Consider the following 18,363-nt stretch of genomic DNA (forward strand, 5'->3'; position numbering starts at 1 on the left):
TGCTCGAGGATTCTGGACGCGAGGACAGCGAGCCTTCTTCGACATCAGGATTTTTTATCCCTTGGCCGCATGTCACTGTAACTTAGCTCTTGATGCTGCACACAGGGGGAACGAGAACGACAAGATAAGGGAATACGGGGAGAGAATTCAGAACGTTGATCAAGGCAGCTTCACTCCTCTAGTGTTCACAACCTCTGGTGGGATGGGACCAAGTGCAAAATGCTTCTACGCCTGACTCGCGGGGGTGCTATCCGAACAGATGCAGCAGCTCAGAATTTATGTTTCAACCTGGATGAGATGTCGACTGTCCTTCTCTCTCCATAGGTCAGCTTTGCTCTTCCTCAGGGGAACGAGAGCATCGGCCCCAAAGCCGACAACAGTTGCAGATATTGACTATGAGGCAACAGTCACTGAATGCCGTATAGATCTGCGGCTCAACTAACTCAACACAGCTAGGATAGCTACTTATGTACTAGGATATTTAATTTTAAGGCAATAAAATGGCGGCGAAGGTGTGGCTATTGGGGGAGGATGGAGGCCGTAGTAGTAGCAGTAGTAGCAGTAGTACTAGTAGTAGTAGTAGTACCATCATTATTACTCCTATAACTTGTCATCAGCACGGTGTCCCAGGCAGCCTACACCACCTGCTCACCACACACGCTGTCCGGCCACCCTCCACTTGTCTACACTCACTACTATACCCTACGTCGCCTCCTTCGTGTCCTGGCCATCACTCTTCTCCTCCAAGTACATGGGTCTTCTTTACTCCCTCCTTCAGGAACTGGAATGTTAGTGGTTAAGATCAAAATCTTCTTCACCTCCTCCCTCAGTCACTTCCACAGAAAGAAGTCTTAGCGGTTTCGATCAGGTCTTTGTGGAAGAGAGAGGTGATGGCCTCAGTGGTGAGAGATGAGACAACGCTTGACGAGTCCTCTTTGTAGCCGCTGAGGATCACTGTCTCAAGAGTTCCGTGTTCAGTCGTCTTACACCATCCTCACATTTATTTTCTTAAGGTCTTGTCTCGTCGGGCTGGTGGTGACTAGGTGGTCTGTGGTGCGGTTGTTCGGTGACATCGACACAGCTGTGGGAAATTGTCGTGTGGCGAGAATGCTTATGTCGACGAGTGAGACTATCCCGACACAGGACAATAAACCTCAATTAAAAACAAAACCTAGTGATAAGTCGATAGTTCCTTATAGTTGGCCTCTGGACACTGACGGTAGGTACTTAGTGTTGCAGCTCTGGCTTATACCTCTTAAGATCCACAGTTTTATATGTAAATATATTCAAATCTTCCTGAAGTTGAGGTGCGTGTAAGCTGTCAGCATGTACTACCTGACTATAATATATACAGGTTCAGCCCGACACTATCTATCTTTGTCCAGTAATGTGAGGACCAACTGCACCTCCACCTAACCCAGTGGTCCTCTTCACCAGCTGCCCCACACTACTGTACTGCCGCTCCTCGACTTAATCACAATTTACACAATTCTTTGGCCTTGAGATTTCCCAACGTCCTTCACCTTTGTTGTTTATCCTTTACAGGTATATGTCGTGATTTAAAGTCGTTGTGTGTGTGTTTCTCTTCTTCTCACAGACCTGTTACCTGTCAGTCGTGGCTGTCAATTAGTTCCTTGGGAGTTACTTTGACTACCAGAGAGTTACATGTCTCCTGTTAACAGATCCGATCAGTAGACTCCGTTGGTGTCAACTGCTGCACCTCAACAGGGATATACTGTGACTTGTCCTGATGTGTGTGTGTGTGTGTGTGTGTGTGTGTGTGTGTGTGTGTGTGTGTGAGAGAGAGAGAGAGCATAATGCTTCAATATATATCTCCTCAAATCCTGACAACACACTATAATCTTGTCTTTTCCCGGAACTGGGGATAAAAATAAATAAATTACCCACCTCTCTCTCTCTCTCTCTCTCTCTCTGTTTGGAGGGAGATATTGAACGTACTACTCCTTAAGCATCATGATCCACGGGTCGTTGATGGATGAGTGTGAGAAGTTGTTGATGAAAGGCCTGATACTGCTGACCAGACGATCTTGATGCCTCCTAAGAATAGTAACTGTTCTCACCGCCACCCCTCCCACTCCACCCACTACAATATACTCCTCCCCACCCAATACTACTCCAACTCAACCCCCATCAATCCCCCATCTTTAATAAATCGGAGTACCGTCTTCATATCTGAGGGTTGTCGACCACAGCCCTCCACTCTAAATGTTCTCGGGCTGTTTTTATCAATCCTCTAAGGTTTTGTATCTCTCTGAAGACCCAGTTTTTAATTTCAGTCACCCATCCCAGTTTCTGCCTTCCCCTGGCCCTCCTACCTTCAACTTCGCCCATTAAGATTTGTTATTATTCCCTCATCCCTAATTATATGACCAAAGTATCTCAATTTTCTTTTTCTGGGCATTTCAGTCATTGCTCTTGAAGTTTTTTTTATAATATTAGGACTTATCCATTTGTTTTTCTGTCACTGTAGCTTATTCTTAACATTCACCAATAACACAGCATTTTTAAAGGCCTTCAATCACACACACACACACACACACACACACACACACACACACACACACCAGTGGATGGAAACCTCCTGTCGCCTCCATGATAAAGAAAACCAAATCAAGTGTAAATAAGAAACAGACCTCGAGTGACCGCCTGTGTGAGGGTCAGGTTCTCTATCTAAGCTCCCTGGCATCTCACAGTATGGAGATGTTTGTCTTTTGACTGTGAGAAAGGGGGTGAGAGAGAGAGAGAGGTGGGGGTAGATAGTAAGGGAGAGAGAGAGTGTGAGAAAGAGAGAGAGAGACACGCTGACGAACACATGACATCACGGCGAAGTATTACCTGGATACGTCACACACGAGTTCTCCCGCAGTAGAGGTTACCTGTAAACACGACGCTAATTGGTGTGTGTGTGTGTGTGTGTGTGTGGACAGTGTAGGTATGTGTAGGGAAGAGATGGGTCACTGATAACTCGCCTGCCCACCACACTACCAGGTTATTCCATTACCGCCCACCTCCCCACCCATCACCCCACCCATCACAAAATGCCCACCTCCCTACCCATCACCACGCCCATCACCACGCCCATCACCACGCCCATCACCTAACCCATCACCCACCCATCACCCGCCTTCACCACGCCCACCCAATCCATCACCCCACCACACCACCCCACCACCCCACCACCCCACCCATCACCTGCCCTCCACCCCATCACACCTGCCCTCCACCCCACCCAGGTATAGTGCCGGGTCAGACTAGAGGTGGTCTAAGGCTCAGGTCCTCCACTGATCGCCTCCTTACCGCCAGATCATCTACGATACTGACTTAATAACTTGTCCCCTGCTCGTGTTCCGGTAGTGTATACAGACCCCCCCTCACACCCCTCTCCATACAGCCCTCCTCACCATTCACACACCCCTTTCTCTCCTTACACCCACTTTCCCTCTCTTCCCCTCTCCACATCCCCCTTCCTTGCCCTCTTTATAATCCGCTTCCCCTTTTCCACATCCTCTCTCCCTTTTCCACACACCCTCTTTCCCTTTTCCACTTCGTCTGTCCCTTCCCATTCCTCTCCACATCTCCCTCCTCTCTCTTCACTCCAACCTCCACCCCCTCCACACCCCCTCCACACCCCCTCCACCCCCACCCAAGGCAGGCCTACTCCAAAGCAATTTGTCCCGGTATTTGGTGCTCTCAGCGGGGGTGTTGACTGCCGTGAGATATGTTGGACCTCCCGCTGTGACAGGCAGCGTCAACACCGCTGCCTGCCACACGACACTCCCTCGAAATCTTAGTGTTTACATTTTGTCAATTCTATTAAATTTGGTTAAATAACAGACTCTAAAAAGGTTATTTATATCGGGTTGTAATATTTAGGAGGATATTATTATTCTTTACCACATAAGCAGAGTTTCCTAAAAAAATCGAAGACAAACGTTAAGTAAAACTCTTTAGAAAGTTTTACTATTTATCGTAGTGGGAACTTTATCTCTCGCCATCACACACGCGCTGTATGAAGAAGTAAAAATAACTTGCTATTTAATTTTTAAGACAATTGAAAGTTGTCTCGGTATTATTCTCACGGTTTTAAGTCAGTTTATACCAGAGTTTTGCAGAGTGGCTCCGCTGTCATGATAATGGGCGGTGTATCTTAGTTAACTCTGAACCCATTAAGACTGTGAACCCCATTAATCTGTGAACCCCATTAAGACTGTGAACCCCATTAAGACTGTGAACCCCATTATGACTGTGAACCCCAGACTTAAGACTGTGAACCCCATTAAGATGTGAACCCCATTAACTGTGAACCCCATTAAGACTGTGAACCCCCCATTAAGACTGTGAACCCCATTAAGACTGTGAACCCCATTATGACTGTGAACCCCATTATGACTGTGAACCCCATTAATCTGTGAACCCCATTAAGACTGTGAACCCCATTAAGACTGTGAACCCCATTAAGACTGTGAACCCCATTATGACTGTGAACCCCATTATGACTGTGAACCCCATTAATCTGTGAACCACATTAAGACTGTGAACCCCATTAATACTGTGAACCCCATTAGACTGGGAACCCCATGACTCTTGAACCCGTATGACTGTGAACCCATTAATCTGTGAACCACAGACTGTGAACCCCGGTAATCTGTGTGAACCACATTAAGACTGTGAACCCCCCATTAAGACTATGAACCCCATTAGGACTGTAGACCCCCATTAAGACTGTGAACCCCATTAAGGCCTGTGAACCCCGTGTCTGAACCCATTTAAACATTCCTCATATTTCCTGAAGAATATAACAAGTGCCCCGCTCCTCCTCCTCTGCCCATCACTCCCCGCCCGCTCCTCCCCCGCCCACCCATCCTCCCCTTCCACCCCATCCCCGCCCACTCTCTACCCCTTTCTCTCTGCCCCCACTCATCCCTACCCCACTCCTCCCCTGCCCCCCATCCCCCACCCACCCATCCCCACCCACCCATCCCCCCGCCCCAAACATCCCCTTGCTTCTCCCCGCCCACCCCAGCAGGGTACCTACTACCCTAGCCTACCTGATGCATTGAAATCTCTCATCACAGTGTGTGTGTGTGTGTGTGTGTGTGTGTGTGGGCCCTAAAGTCAATGGTGTATAATTTCAGGTGTTTTTATAAGATATGACTGAATTTTCCCTGAATATTTATTTCACACACACACACACTACCCACACACAAGCTAACTGGGACAATAATCATAGGTACTCTGCCCCCCCCCATCAGCCTGGTAATCTTGGGAAAAAAAACCACGACCCATTGAAATATCTGAAGTTATGATAAATGTCTATAAACCACAAGGGAGGAGGACGAGTAATGAGGTGATTCTAAACTACGTAATTTTCTTGTAGTTACGTCATGTGTTGTAGATGAATGGCGTAGTTTAGTGTACGGGAGTTGCTTGAGTAAGGAAAAGTTTTAATGGAAATGTCACACACACACACACACACGCACACACACACACACACACACACACACAAAATAAACACCTCACTACCATACACACCTGTAATTAATAAATCCCAGGTGGGTTGTGAACAGGTGAAGTTAAAAATAAATAATGGCGCCGTGTGACAGCCTCCGCCACCATACAAGGGAGAGAGGGACTCATTACACATTCATGGAAAGACATAGAGAAGGGGGGGGGGTGTTCTAGTGGTAGGCTGGGTGGTCACAAGCCTTAATGACCTATGCTACCTGCTCTCTCTCTCTCTCTCTCGCTCTCTCTCTCTCTCAGGTAGGTGATAACAACAGACAGACAGACAAGCAGAGGGAGAAGAGAAAAGAACAATGAACAAACAAGAGAGAGAAGAGAGAGAGAGGAGAGAGAGAGAGAGAGAGAGAGAGAGAGGGAGAGAGAGAGAGGTGTATCTCACTCTCAGATCGACACTCATTTGCACCACGTCTACTTAATCCTGTACACACAGTTTAAAACACACACACACACACACACACACACAGAGCGGTGAGTGGTGAGGAGGAGGAGGGAAGAGGTCAGGTGAGTGTGTTACCTGTACCTGGATGACGACGGCTCCCTCAGGGGTCTCCACCAAATGTCTCACAGTCACGCAGGTGTTGGTTCTCCGCCACACACCTCCTGCACCTTCAGGCGGGTCTTGTGTACAGTATATATCTACATGTATACATAAACTCAAATATCTACGTGTCTACATATTGAGACTTGTATAGGTTAAATGTATTCTGTTTGTATATTTGTATGCCTCTAAGCTTTGTTTCTCCCGTTGTCTCTAAGCTTTCTGTTTCTCCCGTTGCCTCGAAGCTTTCTGTTTCTCCCGTTGCCTCTAAGCTTTCTGTTTCTCCCGTTGCCTCTAAGCTTTCTGTTTCTCCCGTTGCCTCTAAGCTTTCTGTTTCTCTCGTCGCCTTTAAGCTTTGTTTCTCCATTGCCTCTAGCTTTCTATTTCTCCCATTGCCTCTAAGCTTTCTGTTTCTCCGTTGCCTCTAAACTTTGTTTCTCCCGTTGCCTCTAAGCTTTCTGTTTCTCCCGTTGCCTCTAAGCTTTCTGTTTCTCCCGTTGCCTCGTGTAGCTTCATGATGTGTGTTAATAATGTGTAGAAGAAAATAATTGTTCATATTTATGTTCGGTGATATTATTTAGGCTAATCATTGATAGTTTGTATTACAGGATATTGAATTATTATTATTATTATTATTGTAATAATATGTAGTATTAACGGTTTATTGAAAGAAGCTTAGCAGCCAGAGGCTGAAAATATACAGTTACATATTTGGGAATGGGTTACGAATTACAAATAATATACAAGTAACGCGTGAACACAAATAAGACATATATTAACTTAGATGGGGATCAGCTCAAACTACAGTTCATTTCAACACAGTGATAGTGTAAGAGGCAGTGTGTGTGTGTGTGTGTGTGTGTGTGTGTGTGTGTGTGTGTGTGTGTGTGTGTGTGTGTGTGTTTTGTGCAGTCACACACTAGACACACACACACCACAGTTATCGCCTCCAGCACCTTACTCTGTCTCTTCTCCCCCCCTCCTCCTCCTCTAGGGCTGTGTCGTCTGTGGTGGCCCTGGGTGCCAACTTGCTGTGTTCCAGAGTGCCAGGTCTCACCGCCCGCCAGCGCCGCATCTGCACCAAGGCACCGGATGCCATCGTGTCCATCAGCGAGGGTTCCCGTACTGGCATCCGGGAGTGCCAGCATCAGTTCCGGCACCACCGCTGGAACTGTTCCCTCATGGCTGCCGGCAGTGGTGTCTTCGGCCACGTCGTCCTCATAGGTAGGTCGTTCTCATAGGTAGGTCGTCCTCATAGGAAGGTTGTCCTCATAGGTGGGTCGTCCTCATACATAGGTCGTCCTCATAGGTTGGTCGTCCTCATAGGTTGGTCGTCCTCATAGGTACGTCGTCCTCATAGATTGGTCGTCCTCATACATAGGTCGTCCTCACAAGCAGGTCGTCCTCATAGGTGGGTAGTCCTCATAGGAAGGATTGTCCTCATAGGTTGGTTGTCCTCATAGGTTGAGTCGTCCTCTCTATGGGTAGGTCGTCTCATAGGTAGTTCGTCCTCTGGGTAGGTCGTCCTCATGAGTGGGTCGTCCTCCTTAGGTCGTCCTCATAGGTAGGTCGTCCTCACAGGTAGGTCGTCCTCATAGGTTGGTCGTCCTCATAGGTAGGTCGTCCTCATAGGTAGTTCGTCCTCACAGGTAGGTCGTCCTCATAGGTGGGTCGTCCTCATACATAGGTCGTCCTCACAGGTAGGTCGTCCTCATAGGTGGATAGTCCTTATGAGTGAGTCGCTCTCATAGATGAGTCGTCCACAAGAATTTCAGCTTCAGGTGTTACAAAGAAAACAAACGTAGTGTTATTGATACTCGTGTTATTCTTACAGGCAACAAGTTCTCTTACATAGCTCTTTAATGGTTAAGAAAGAGTAAAGAAATTGTTTCTCTCTCTCTCTCTCTCTCTCTCTCTCTCTCTCTCTCTCTCACCATTATTGACACTCGGGGGGAAACAAACAGAAAAACTCGGCACAAACAATGGTTGATACCGCCCAAGTATATTAGTGTGACGTGAGGTGTGTGTTTATTTATTTATCAAAGTGTCTTAAACAAAAAATCTTACTTTTTATTTAATGCCTAAGTTTAATATTCCTTGCCAATATTATCTTCATTCTCAATAACAATGTCAGTATTTATATAAGTGATGTTTTGATAAAAAGTTGTAGCCTCTTAGAGATATTTCTCTGTATATGTCGTAAAAGAAAATCATACGGTGTTTTATTTTAGTTTAATAATATATTATCATTCGGTGTTAGTGTTTACCTTGGCGGTTTAGTAACACCTCGCAAGATATTACTGACGCTTCTCTCTTGTATTTTGTTTGGTGTTTTACAAATTTTACGGTATAGCTTTATAGAATGGAAGGCAAGTAAGTTATCCCCGCGTTTGTATGTATATATATTGTGTGTGTGTGTGTGTGTGTGTGTGTGTGTGTGTGTGTGTGTGTGTGTGTCCTCAAACTCAATCACGTACCGTCATAATTATCACTTACCTTACATAACTAAACACCTGTAAACAAAGCAGCTGGAAGTCCTCCGCAGCAGACCACCAGCGAGGCCACGACTGATGCGCACTAAAATACATCTCGATCTATATGTTTATTTTATTTTTACCTCACATACATCATACCTGAGTTAAGAGGGCGCATTATAATGATACTTGTATTTATTGTATCGTATTATTCAAATGGTGATATGTGTGTGTGTAACTTTTATCATCTTTCCCCTTTGCCTCTTCACAACCCCTTTCATTTTCTCTCTCTCTCTCTTTCTCACTCTCTCTCTCTCTCTCACTCTCTCACTCTCACTCTCTCTCTCTCTCTCTCTCTCTCTCTCTCTCTCTCTCTCTCTCTCTCTCTCTCTCTCTCTCTCTCTCTCTCTCTCTCTCTCTCTCTCTCTCTCTCTCTCTCTCTCTCTCTCTCTCTCTCTAGATGGGGGTGAGGGGGCTGTGATGGGAGGCGGATAGATGGAGGGTAAAGGGAATCGAGTGAGAAAAAAACTAGAAGTTGAATTCATTGATGCTGAAGGAATAGAAGAGAGAGGGAAATAAGATTGAAGTATAGAAAGGTAGAATAATGGAAGGATCGAATGATGGATGGATAGAAAGATGGAAGGATAAAGAGATACAAAGTTGGAGGAATTGGGAGAGAGAGAGAGAGAGATAGAGGGGGAGGGGCGGAGATAGTGGGCGGTACAAACTGGGCAGCTTAGCACACACGCCTCGTCCTTATAATGGCGGCCGTGACCCACCCTCTTTACCACACCTGGGGAGAGGAGGAGGATAGTGGTGCCCCCTCTCTCGCTTCCCTGGAGGTAAAAGAGATGTTAAATACGTGTCTCCCCGTGTTAGGGTGTGTGTGTGTGTGTGTGTGTGTGTGTCCATTTGCTCCGCTCTCTCTCTCTCTCTCTCAGGGATGTTGGATGGAGGATTAGCTTCGAGGGAGAGTAGTAGGGGTAGAGTGGGGTCCCCATTTAACACGTGCGGCTTGTACAACTACGACTACTACACAGGCTTTCACATCACCCTTTATCCTTCCTCCTTCTCCTCTCCCTTCCTCTCTTTATCTTCCCCCTTCTTCATCCTCCCATTTGTTTACGTAATCCCCCGTTTTTTTTACTCTTTCATTCTTAATTTTTTGTTTTGAATTTTCGAATGTGCTTGAAACCCGACACTAGTAACACACACCATCTTGTTGGCTGGGCGCTCAAAGCTCCCCTCCTCCCCTGGGTGTCAGTATTCAAGAGGTGATGATCAACTCCATCCTAAATCACCTTTTTCTTTTTCCTTCGTGAATCTTCCTTTGTCCATGACGTCGATCTTGACAGAGCTAAAGGAACGAAGGAGATAATATGACACAAGGAAGGAAAGAGAGAGAGAGAGAGAGAGAGAGAGAGAGAGAGAGAGAGAGAGAGAGAGAGAGAGAGAGTAAATGAGAGTCTCTTTGCTATTGTCGTTGGTGGCTGTTATATTCGTCCACAACAATATGGCATTGATGTGAAGCCAAGCGGGCATACAAGAGCTCGGGGCGGGCAGTCAGTGGAAGGTAGGGTAGGGGAGGTGGAGAGTGGTCTTTTGTGCACCAAGTCCTTACAATCAGTTACGGTACATTTTCTGCAAGGGACAATCTCTTTCTGCTGTTAAGAATCTCGCACAAAGGCTGCCAGTATCAAGCTCGATGGCCGTGGATATTAAACCCCACCAAAAAAAAAAAGAACGCGGTAACAGTATAAGAGAGTGTGGAGAGAGAGGGTGAGAACACGAGAGGAAGGGGAGAGGAAGGGAGAGGAGGAGGAGAGATCAGTGATAAGTATCTGGTGGTGTGTCGTACAGAGGCTTTGTGTGATATACAGACTACCAGAAGCTTCTTGACCCACCTGGTGACAGAACCTTCTTGACCCACCTGGTGACAGAACCTTCTCGACCCACCTGGTGACAGCTCTGTTAGTGCCTTCGTCCCGTCATCCTCGTTATAGTCAAGAGGGCCCTGACTGCTGCCCCCATGTGGTGACAACTCTCTTAAAGATATTCCCGCGCGACCCCCTCCTGTTTCCTCTTTATCCTCCCTGCTCCCTGCTCCCTCCTCCCTGCTCCTTGCCCCCTGCTCCCTGCTAAGCTACATGGTACACTACAGAGCGGCGGCCATTACCACACAAGAGGGGTTCATACATCTTTTTTTGTTTAATCTCTTCTTGCCTCCATTATATCCCCTCAGCCAGGTGGTGTTGCAAGACCTGCACACATGTCCACACACCTGGGGATGGCTCGCTTACCTCCCGCCTCTTTAACTCCCCGCTATGTGGTGACGGAGGGGGACAATAATGCTGAACTTGGGGATTTTTATGTAAGGAATTCCCATCACTTTTCCTGGTTAGGTTAGGTTAGGTTAGGTTAGGTTAGGTTAGGTTAGGTTAGGCTAGGCTAGGCTAGGCTATGTTAGGTTTGGTTACTTCAGGTCGGGTCGGCGACACGATCTCAGTCCCCTCCCCTGCCCCTCTCCAAGCCCCTCCGCAGCCCCCCCCCCCTCCCCAGCGGTGATTGGCACAGTAGAGAAAACATCTAAACATTTCATAGTTACTTGTTGTATATTCCTCCTGAAACTTTATTATATGATAGTAAAAAAACCGTTTTATGCCGATATAAAATAAAAACAAGAAAATAAGGATAAACACTATTTTAAACACATTAAAAAAATATAACCTGATAAAAAATATATTTGAAAATATTAGAATAATTAAAAACCCGAAAAACTAGTAATAAATTATTAAAATTATTTATCAGAAAAATATAAAATAAATAAAATTATATTCAAACATTAAAAAATACAAATCTTCATATACACCAGGAAACAGTAAAATTATTCCTATAAAAAGATCATCAAAACAATACAAAATATTCCATATAAAAATGTTTACATTAAAGGCTGACAAAATAAAACATTATAAAACATTTACAAAAACGTTTCCATAAGAACGCTGCTGATGAGTGCGAGTCTCTCCTAGTGCGTGTTAAGGTCTCCCTATTAAATTCGACTAAGGCAGGGGTGTCAAACATGCGGCCCGACACACTCTTGCCTGCGGCCCGCGGCCCATTTGCTGCTCCAGCCTTACCTTGAGGAGTTAAAACTAAATAGTGAGTGTATCCCTCAGCTGAATAAAATAATTGAGCTCCAGTGTGATTCTGTGTGGAGGAACAAGTTTTCGAGTGTTGATGTTGGCACATTTTATGAATATTTTGGACCATATTATCCCAGGATTAAATGTTTTGCGTCAAAGATTATGTCAATGTTCGGAAGTACATATGTCTGTGAACAACTCTTTTCTGTGATGAACTTGAACAAGTTTCGGCTTCGGTCTCAACTTACTGATGCGCACCTTAATTCAATACTGAAGGTTGCTTCAGCTCAGTCTTTGATGCACTGGTCCATACCAAGAGGTGCCAATTATCAGGAAGCAGCAGTAGCAAACAATAAGATTGATCAAGGGAAGTAAACACTTGATTTGTTTGTTTTTAAGGGTTTCGCACGAGCGCAGACTAAATCCACCTTTCTTATTTTGTCGTACTACTCACCTAAGAGGTGATTGCGAAGTGCTCATAATTATGTTACTTGGCCCGCATACTGTGTACTCATATTAAATCTGGCCCGCCTTGGCAAATGAGTTTGACACCCCTGGACTAAGGGTTCTGAGAGTATAGCAGGATGGCTCACCCTCTTGCTACAGTGGCGTCGCCAAGCAGCCGGAAAGTAAAAAACACATAAGCACATGGCACCTTTCATGATATTGTACGATAACTCCAGATTATTCAATAAAAACAATAGAAAATCCAGATTTCGCCGAATTCTTTGTCTTCCTCCCTTTATTCATTGCCTGATAATTATTTTGTTTACTTTCCGGGCGCTTGGCGGCGCCACATTGGGAGGTGAAAGCGTTCGCCCATTGGAGTGAGTTATCCTCAGAATCCTTAGTTCGACCATCTTACTTTCTTCCACCAAGTGCCGGTGAGAAGACTTAAGTGACATATTTTTAGCCAAAGACCATCGTAATGTCTCGTAGAGTTGAGTTACATAATTAAGCTTTTGTCCTGTTTCTGTAAGTGTGGATTTACTTTTTATGAAACTATTTTTTTCTGAAATCTCATTATTATTATTATTATTATTATTATTATCATCATTAATCTATTCCTACTTTCTCGTCAAGTGATTGTTGTTCTTTGATCTTTCCAAGAGTTTACCTGGTAGTTGAAGAAGGAGGGAGTTGATCTTGTTGGTTCTTGGCTTCATTCTTATCATAGGAGGGAGATATAGGTTGATGATGATGGCTACTTTGAAAACTAGTAAGCGAACAGTACGAGGCTGCACACATTAAGCGAGGCCTTTGGATTTCCTTAAAATATATATATATACGTCCAGCCAGATATTGTATTTACGATAGTATACAATGATGATGTCTAAATTTTTCTGGGTGATTGTAGTTAAGTTGTAGTGATAGTTTTAACCATTATGATATCAGATAATGGTCGTGTGTTGGTGTCGCTTGATCTATCTATACCACCGGAGCTTTCCTCGTGGGTAGTGTTAGAGCTTCTGAGTTGCTCTTCTGTGGTCTGGGGATAAACATATATATTTATTTATTTTTACATATATTTCTGGCGATGTGTTTCTCGCCTGGGTCATCATAGTGTGGTATATATGATGATGATGATGATGATGATGATGATGATGGAGAGAAGAGAACCGTTTGCTCTGAAGATGGAAAGCGACGTAGGAGGAAGGTAAAGGTTAGGAAGTGGTAAATAAAGTGGGAGATTTGATAGCAGGTGGGCTATCCACTTCGCGGTGACGGGTTTATGTCTGCCACTACAACATTTCCGCAGGTCCACTCCGGCAAGGGAAGACAAGCTAAACTAATCTAAGCTAAGGTAGTTGGTGGTGTTGGGTGTCCTCAGTTTTCGTTGTGTATATATTGGTTCTGTGTCGTCGTCTGTTATTCTCTCTGGCCACCAGCTGTGTGTTGTGGTAATGTCTTCTTGCATTAGTTGTTATAATGTGGATTCTTCTAGTTCTTGTAACTTTTCCCATATTTCTAAGGCTTGAGTGTACGTTCTGATGTTGATTGTGGTTAGGTTATGTTCTGTGTGTAGCTCCCTGGCAGTTTTTGTATATAGTGGTCCGAGTTTTGCTGCTCTTCTAAGGGCTACGTTTTGAACTGCTTGTATTTTGTGTTTATTTATTTTTGTTATAGTGTTAAGTGGAATTGGGGGATATTCCAGGTGTGGTCTGACTAGTACTTTGTAAAGGTGTAGTTGTGTATTGGTGTTTAGTTTACGGAATCTTCTGAGTTTAGTTAGTTGGGTCTTGGCTATTGCGATTCTTTCTTTGATATGTGGGAGTATGGCCGCTTCTTGTAATTTTGAGGCCAAGGATTTTCCCATTTTCTACCTATAGTATATTTTGGTTGTTGACAATGATTGGGTAAGGTCTGGTTTTTGCTATATGAATTATCTTCAGTGTTTGCGTATTTGTTTTAATTTTCCATTTACTTTCGTAATTGTATATGGTTTCGATTTCTCTGCCTGTTCTGATTACCATCATTTGTTTGGATTTTCCTGGGTATTGTATAATTTGAGTTACGTCGTCTGCGTATGCAACGTACTCTGAGTTTCTTGGTATGGGCATGTCCGCTGTATATATGGTGTATAGTGTTGGTGATATGTTGCTGCCTTGGGGTACTCCACTATAAAGGATGACATTTTGTCCAATGTAGTTGTCGGTGACGAGTTTGGCTTGTTGCAGAGGAGAGCCGTGATGTTGGGTGGTATGTTAAGTTGAATGATCTTATATTTGAGTCCTTCATGCCATGCTTTATAGAAGGCTTTGTTGACATCTCTAAGTACTATGTTACATTGGTTTCTGTTGCTGGCTGCATTTGCGATGGACTCATATATTAAGGCTATTGCAGTGTTGGTGCCTCGGTTTTTCCTGAAGCCTTGTTGTCTATGGTTGTATTTATCTTCATACTCTAGGTGGTTTCTTAGTCACTGGTTTATTACTTTTTCCAGGATTTTGCCAGGTGTTTCGAGGAGTGATATGGGTCTGTAGTTTTATGCCTGTGTTGGGATTTTTACTTGTTTTAGAACGAGTCTTATTTTGGCCATTTTAAATTTTGATGGGAATATTCCGACTGTTATTGAAGCATTGAAGATGTCTGTAAGCTGTTTGATCATTGGTGGTGGTGTTTTGCAGCACGGTTTTGTTTATTTAACTTATTCCTGGCGATTTATTCTTGAAGCTGGCAATTGTTTTTATATCATGTGTAGTTATTGGAGCAATTAATGGGTCGTTATTGTCTAACATGTTGAGGTTGAGTGTCCTGGATTGTTGCCATTTGTCTGTGTTTTGGTTCAAGTGTTCTCACCGTCTGTTCTCTGCTGAAGTTTCGGTTGTCCTCATCCGTGATTTGGTAAATGTCGCTCCAAAATGTTCTGAATATTGGTTCTTTGAGTTATGGTTCGGAGATTTTTTTTGCCGTTGTTGTCTATAAGGTAACTGTTTTCTGCTGAGTTGGTTCCCATAAGATTTTTAACTTTAATCCAGAAGGCCTTTGGATCTTTGTGGTCTGCTTGTGTGTTGGTAGACTATATATGGTGGGTCGGTGGTACTGAATAATCTTGTGATTCAGTGTTGGAATTCCCCTTGAGTCGTGTATGTCTATGTGAGTTTGTCTTTTATTTCAGCCCAATTTTAGTTACTTTATTATAGGAATCTTCTTGGTATTTGTTCCTTTATTCTTAGGTACGAGTATTAATATATAAGATTCCATGACCGTGGGGGAGGGAGGAGGGGGCTCAGTAGGTTGTTGTAAACTCTTGGTAGGGTTATGACTCTTGGTGTGTCTGTGAGGTTGAAGGAACGTTTTGTGTTGTTTCAGTGGGAGGTGATCTTCATTAGACTGGTTTTATTACCTCACGTCTGGTGGGAATTTCATTTTAGTCTCTTGTGACCATGGACTCCTTAGCTTTATTTTGTAGCATCTTCGCTGACCTGAACCCTAGTTTGTCTGTTGTTGTTGATTTTGTTGAATAGTTTCCACTTTGTTTATTATGTTCGTCATCGCTGGGGTTAAGGCAGTGGTCACATTGCTGGTGGCTGAGGCTACTACTCCAAGAAGTAGTTGTGGCAGTATATGTCTGGTAGCCATAGAACAGAGGAAAATTTAGACCAGTTAGGTGAGTTTTGTTATCAGAGGCGAGGACAGTGAGGCATCTCCAGACCCTGTTGGTAGTTCTCTTCCCAAGTAGCAGGGTGTCTTGTCTCTCAGGTCATCTATGAGGCTGGGTGGTTCTTGGTATTATAGCAGTGTGTTGTAGGCAGCGTAAGGCAGGTAGGCAGTTCTGGGTGTGGGGGGGGGGGGGGTAGGATTATAGTATGGTGGTTGGTACGGTGGTGAAGTGATCTGTTAATATATTGTGGATATCTTTTTCCTAAGATGGTCACTCCATTTTTATTTTAACTGGTTAGGTCTTGTGTACACCTTCCCTGTACACTGGGTCTTGTGTACCTTCCCTCCCTGTACACTAGGTGCTGTGTACACTCCCTCCCTGTACACTAGGTCTTGTGTACACTCCCTCCCTGTACACTAGGTCTTGTGTACACTCCCTCCCTGTACACTAGGTCTTGTGTACACCTTCCCTAGGTCTGTACACTGTAGGTCTTGTGTACACTCCCTCCCTGTACACTAGGTCTTGTGTACACTCCCTCCCTGTACACTAGGTCTTGTGTACACTCCCTCCCTGTACACTAGGTCTTGTGTACACTCCCTCCCTGTACACTAGGTCTTGTGTACACTCCTTCCCTGTACACTAGGTCTTGTGTACACTCCCTCCCTGTACACTAGGTCTTGTGTACATTCCTTCCCTATACACTAGGTCTTGTGTACACTCCCTCCCTGTACACTAGGTCTTGTGTACATTCCTTCCCTATACACTAGGTCTTGTGTACACTCCCTCCCTGTACACTAGGTCTTGTGTACACTCCCTCCCTGTACACTAGGTCTTGTGTACACTCCCTCCCTGTACACTAGGTCTTGTGTACACTCCCTTGATGCACACTAGGTCTTGTGTACACTCTTTCCCTGTACACTAGGTCTTGTGTACACTCGATTCCCTGTACACTAGGTCTTGTGTACACTCTTTCCCTGTACACTAGGTCTTGTGTACTCAGCAGCGGTGCGCTTGATGGCAGAACAACCTTTCAGTAGACCACCATCATCCTGCCAAGGGAATGGAGTGACCCACCAGCTGTTGCATGTTAAGTACCAGATCAACAGCACCTGCCCCCATCCCCCCTCCCCGGACCCCACCCGAGCAAAAAAGCTCGGAATGTAATTATGCCGATTATATATATATATATATATATATATATATATATATATATATATATATATATATATATATATATATATATATATATATATATATATATATATATGATAATCATAACACAGAGTTGATTCCCTTAAGTATTATTTCTCAGGAGATAACATCAAGTAAGCAGGTAATATACACGTTCACTGGTCAAGACTTTTACCAAGACCATCCTAAAAATGGCCGTCTTATAAACCCACAAATAACGTTACTATCACGGCCTCTGTAAGGTCGAGGTCCCCGCCACACAGTGTAGAAGTTACGACCTGAGTGTTGGTGGTGGTGATCACTTTATGACCCCCGCTGACCGCCACCCCTCACCACCACACATTAAGTAATAAAAAGAAAAAATCACAAAAGCAGTAAAACTATAGACGAAAAAACTATATTCCAACAAAACTCCGAATGATTGAAACTTAAACAAGTGAAAGGAAAGAGGAGGATGCAGGAGATGACTAATGAATCGTGTTATAACTGTCTTAACTAACGAAGCTTCGAGAAGAAAAGTTTTCACTGAGATTACCTGTGAATAGAGAGGAGAGCCCCCCTGAGCGAGGACACCGTCACCTGTCCTCCTGATGGCAGTGATCGAGGCGGTGTTTAGTGCAGGTAGTGAAGGTGATGATGACCCAGAGACACACCACCTGCTTGACCGCCACCCTCCGGCCCCTGACGAAGACCTGGAGCTCAGAAGGAATGTCTCTTGCCTTCCTTATATTTAACTTAATTCCTTTAGGATATCTACATTAACTTGGAACACTTGCTAGATGTTTCCGGCGCTACAGTACAGGAGGCCTCAGTGATGATAAGAGAGTCCCGTGCTCTCTGTAGTGGTATAAACAGTTGAAAGAAAGAGTAAAATTATCTGTTGCGTGTGTGTGTGTGTGGCCAGCAGGACTTTGCATTCAGAATGCAAATATCACCAAGTAAAATCTTCAATAACATGGATGGAACCTTTGTATATTAAACACAAATATATATTATTATATATTTCTTTATTCTCAAAGATTTTTTATTTACTAATTGTTGATACTGAAGAAGGCGATGATCATTAGTAAAATAATAAAATAAAGTGCATTTGCAGGGTTACGTGTTACTCCGGTGAAGTAAGTCCCAGGTGTTATCACTGACCTGTCGACACCGTTGTTGTATACGAGGTGATAATGATAAGAGAGAGAGAGAGAATGAACCTGGACAATCCCGCCTCTACCCAAGGGAAGGCCTCAACCTCCTGCAGACTCAAACATTCCTAAACTTTTAATTTCTCCTAACTGTCGTAGATGAGTTGTGATACAGAATTTCAGTGTAATTTCGAAGGTATTTTTGTTCTGATCTCCGTGTCGTAGCTGGAGTTAG

At 44.2% G+C, this 18,363-nt stretch overlaps 1 protein-coding gene across 1 annotated transcript in view; it reads left to right on the forward strand.

Moving 5' to 3' along the window:
* The window catches only part of LOC121861513 (protein Wnt-7b-like), an 83,295-nt gene that overhangs the window by 52,030 nt on the left and 12,902 nt on the right, over positions 1–18,363 (forward strand). The window contains exon 2 of the mRNA XM_042359323.1: positions 7,077–7,306. Coding sequence (XP_042215257.1) covers positions 7,077–7,306 — 230 coding nt within the window. The remainder of the gene's footprint in view (positions 1–7,076; positions 7,307–18,363) is intronic.

Source organism: Homarus americanus, unplaced genomic scaffold (assembly GCF_018991925.1).
Source record: "Homarus americanus isolate GMGI-L3 unplaced genomic scaffold, GMGI_Hamer_2.0 scaffold24260, whole genome shotgun sequence".
NCBI classification, from domain to species: Eukaryota; Metazoa; Arthropoda; class Malacostraca; order Decapoda; family Nephropidae; genus Homarus; species Homarus americanus.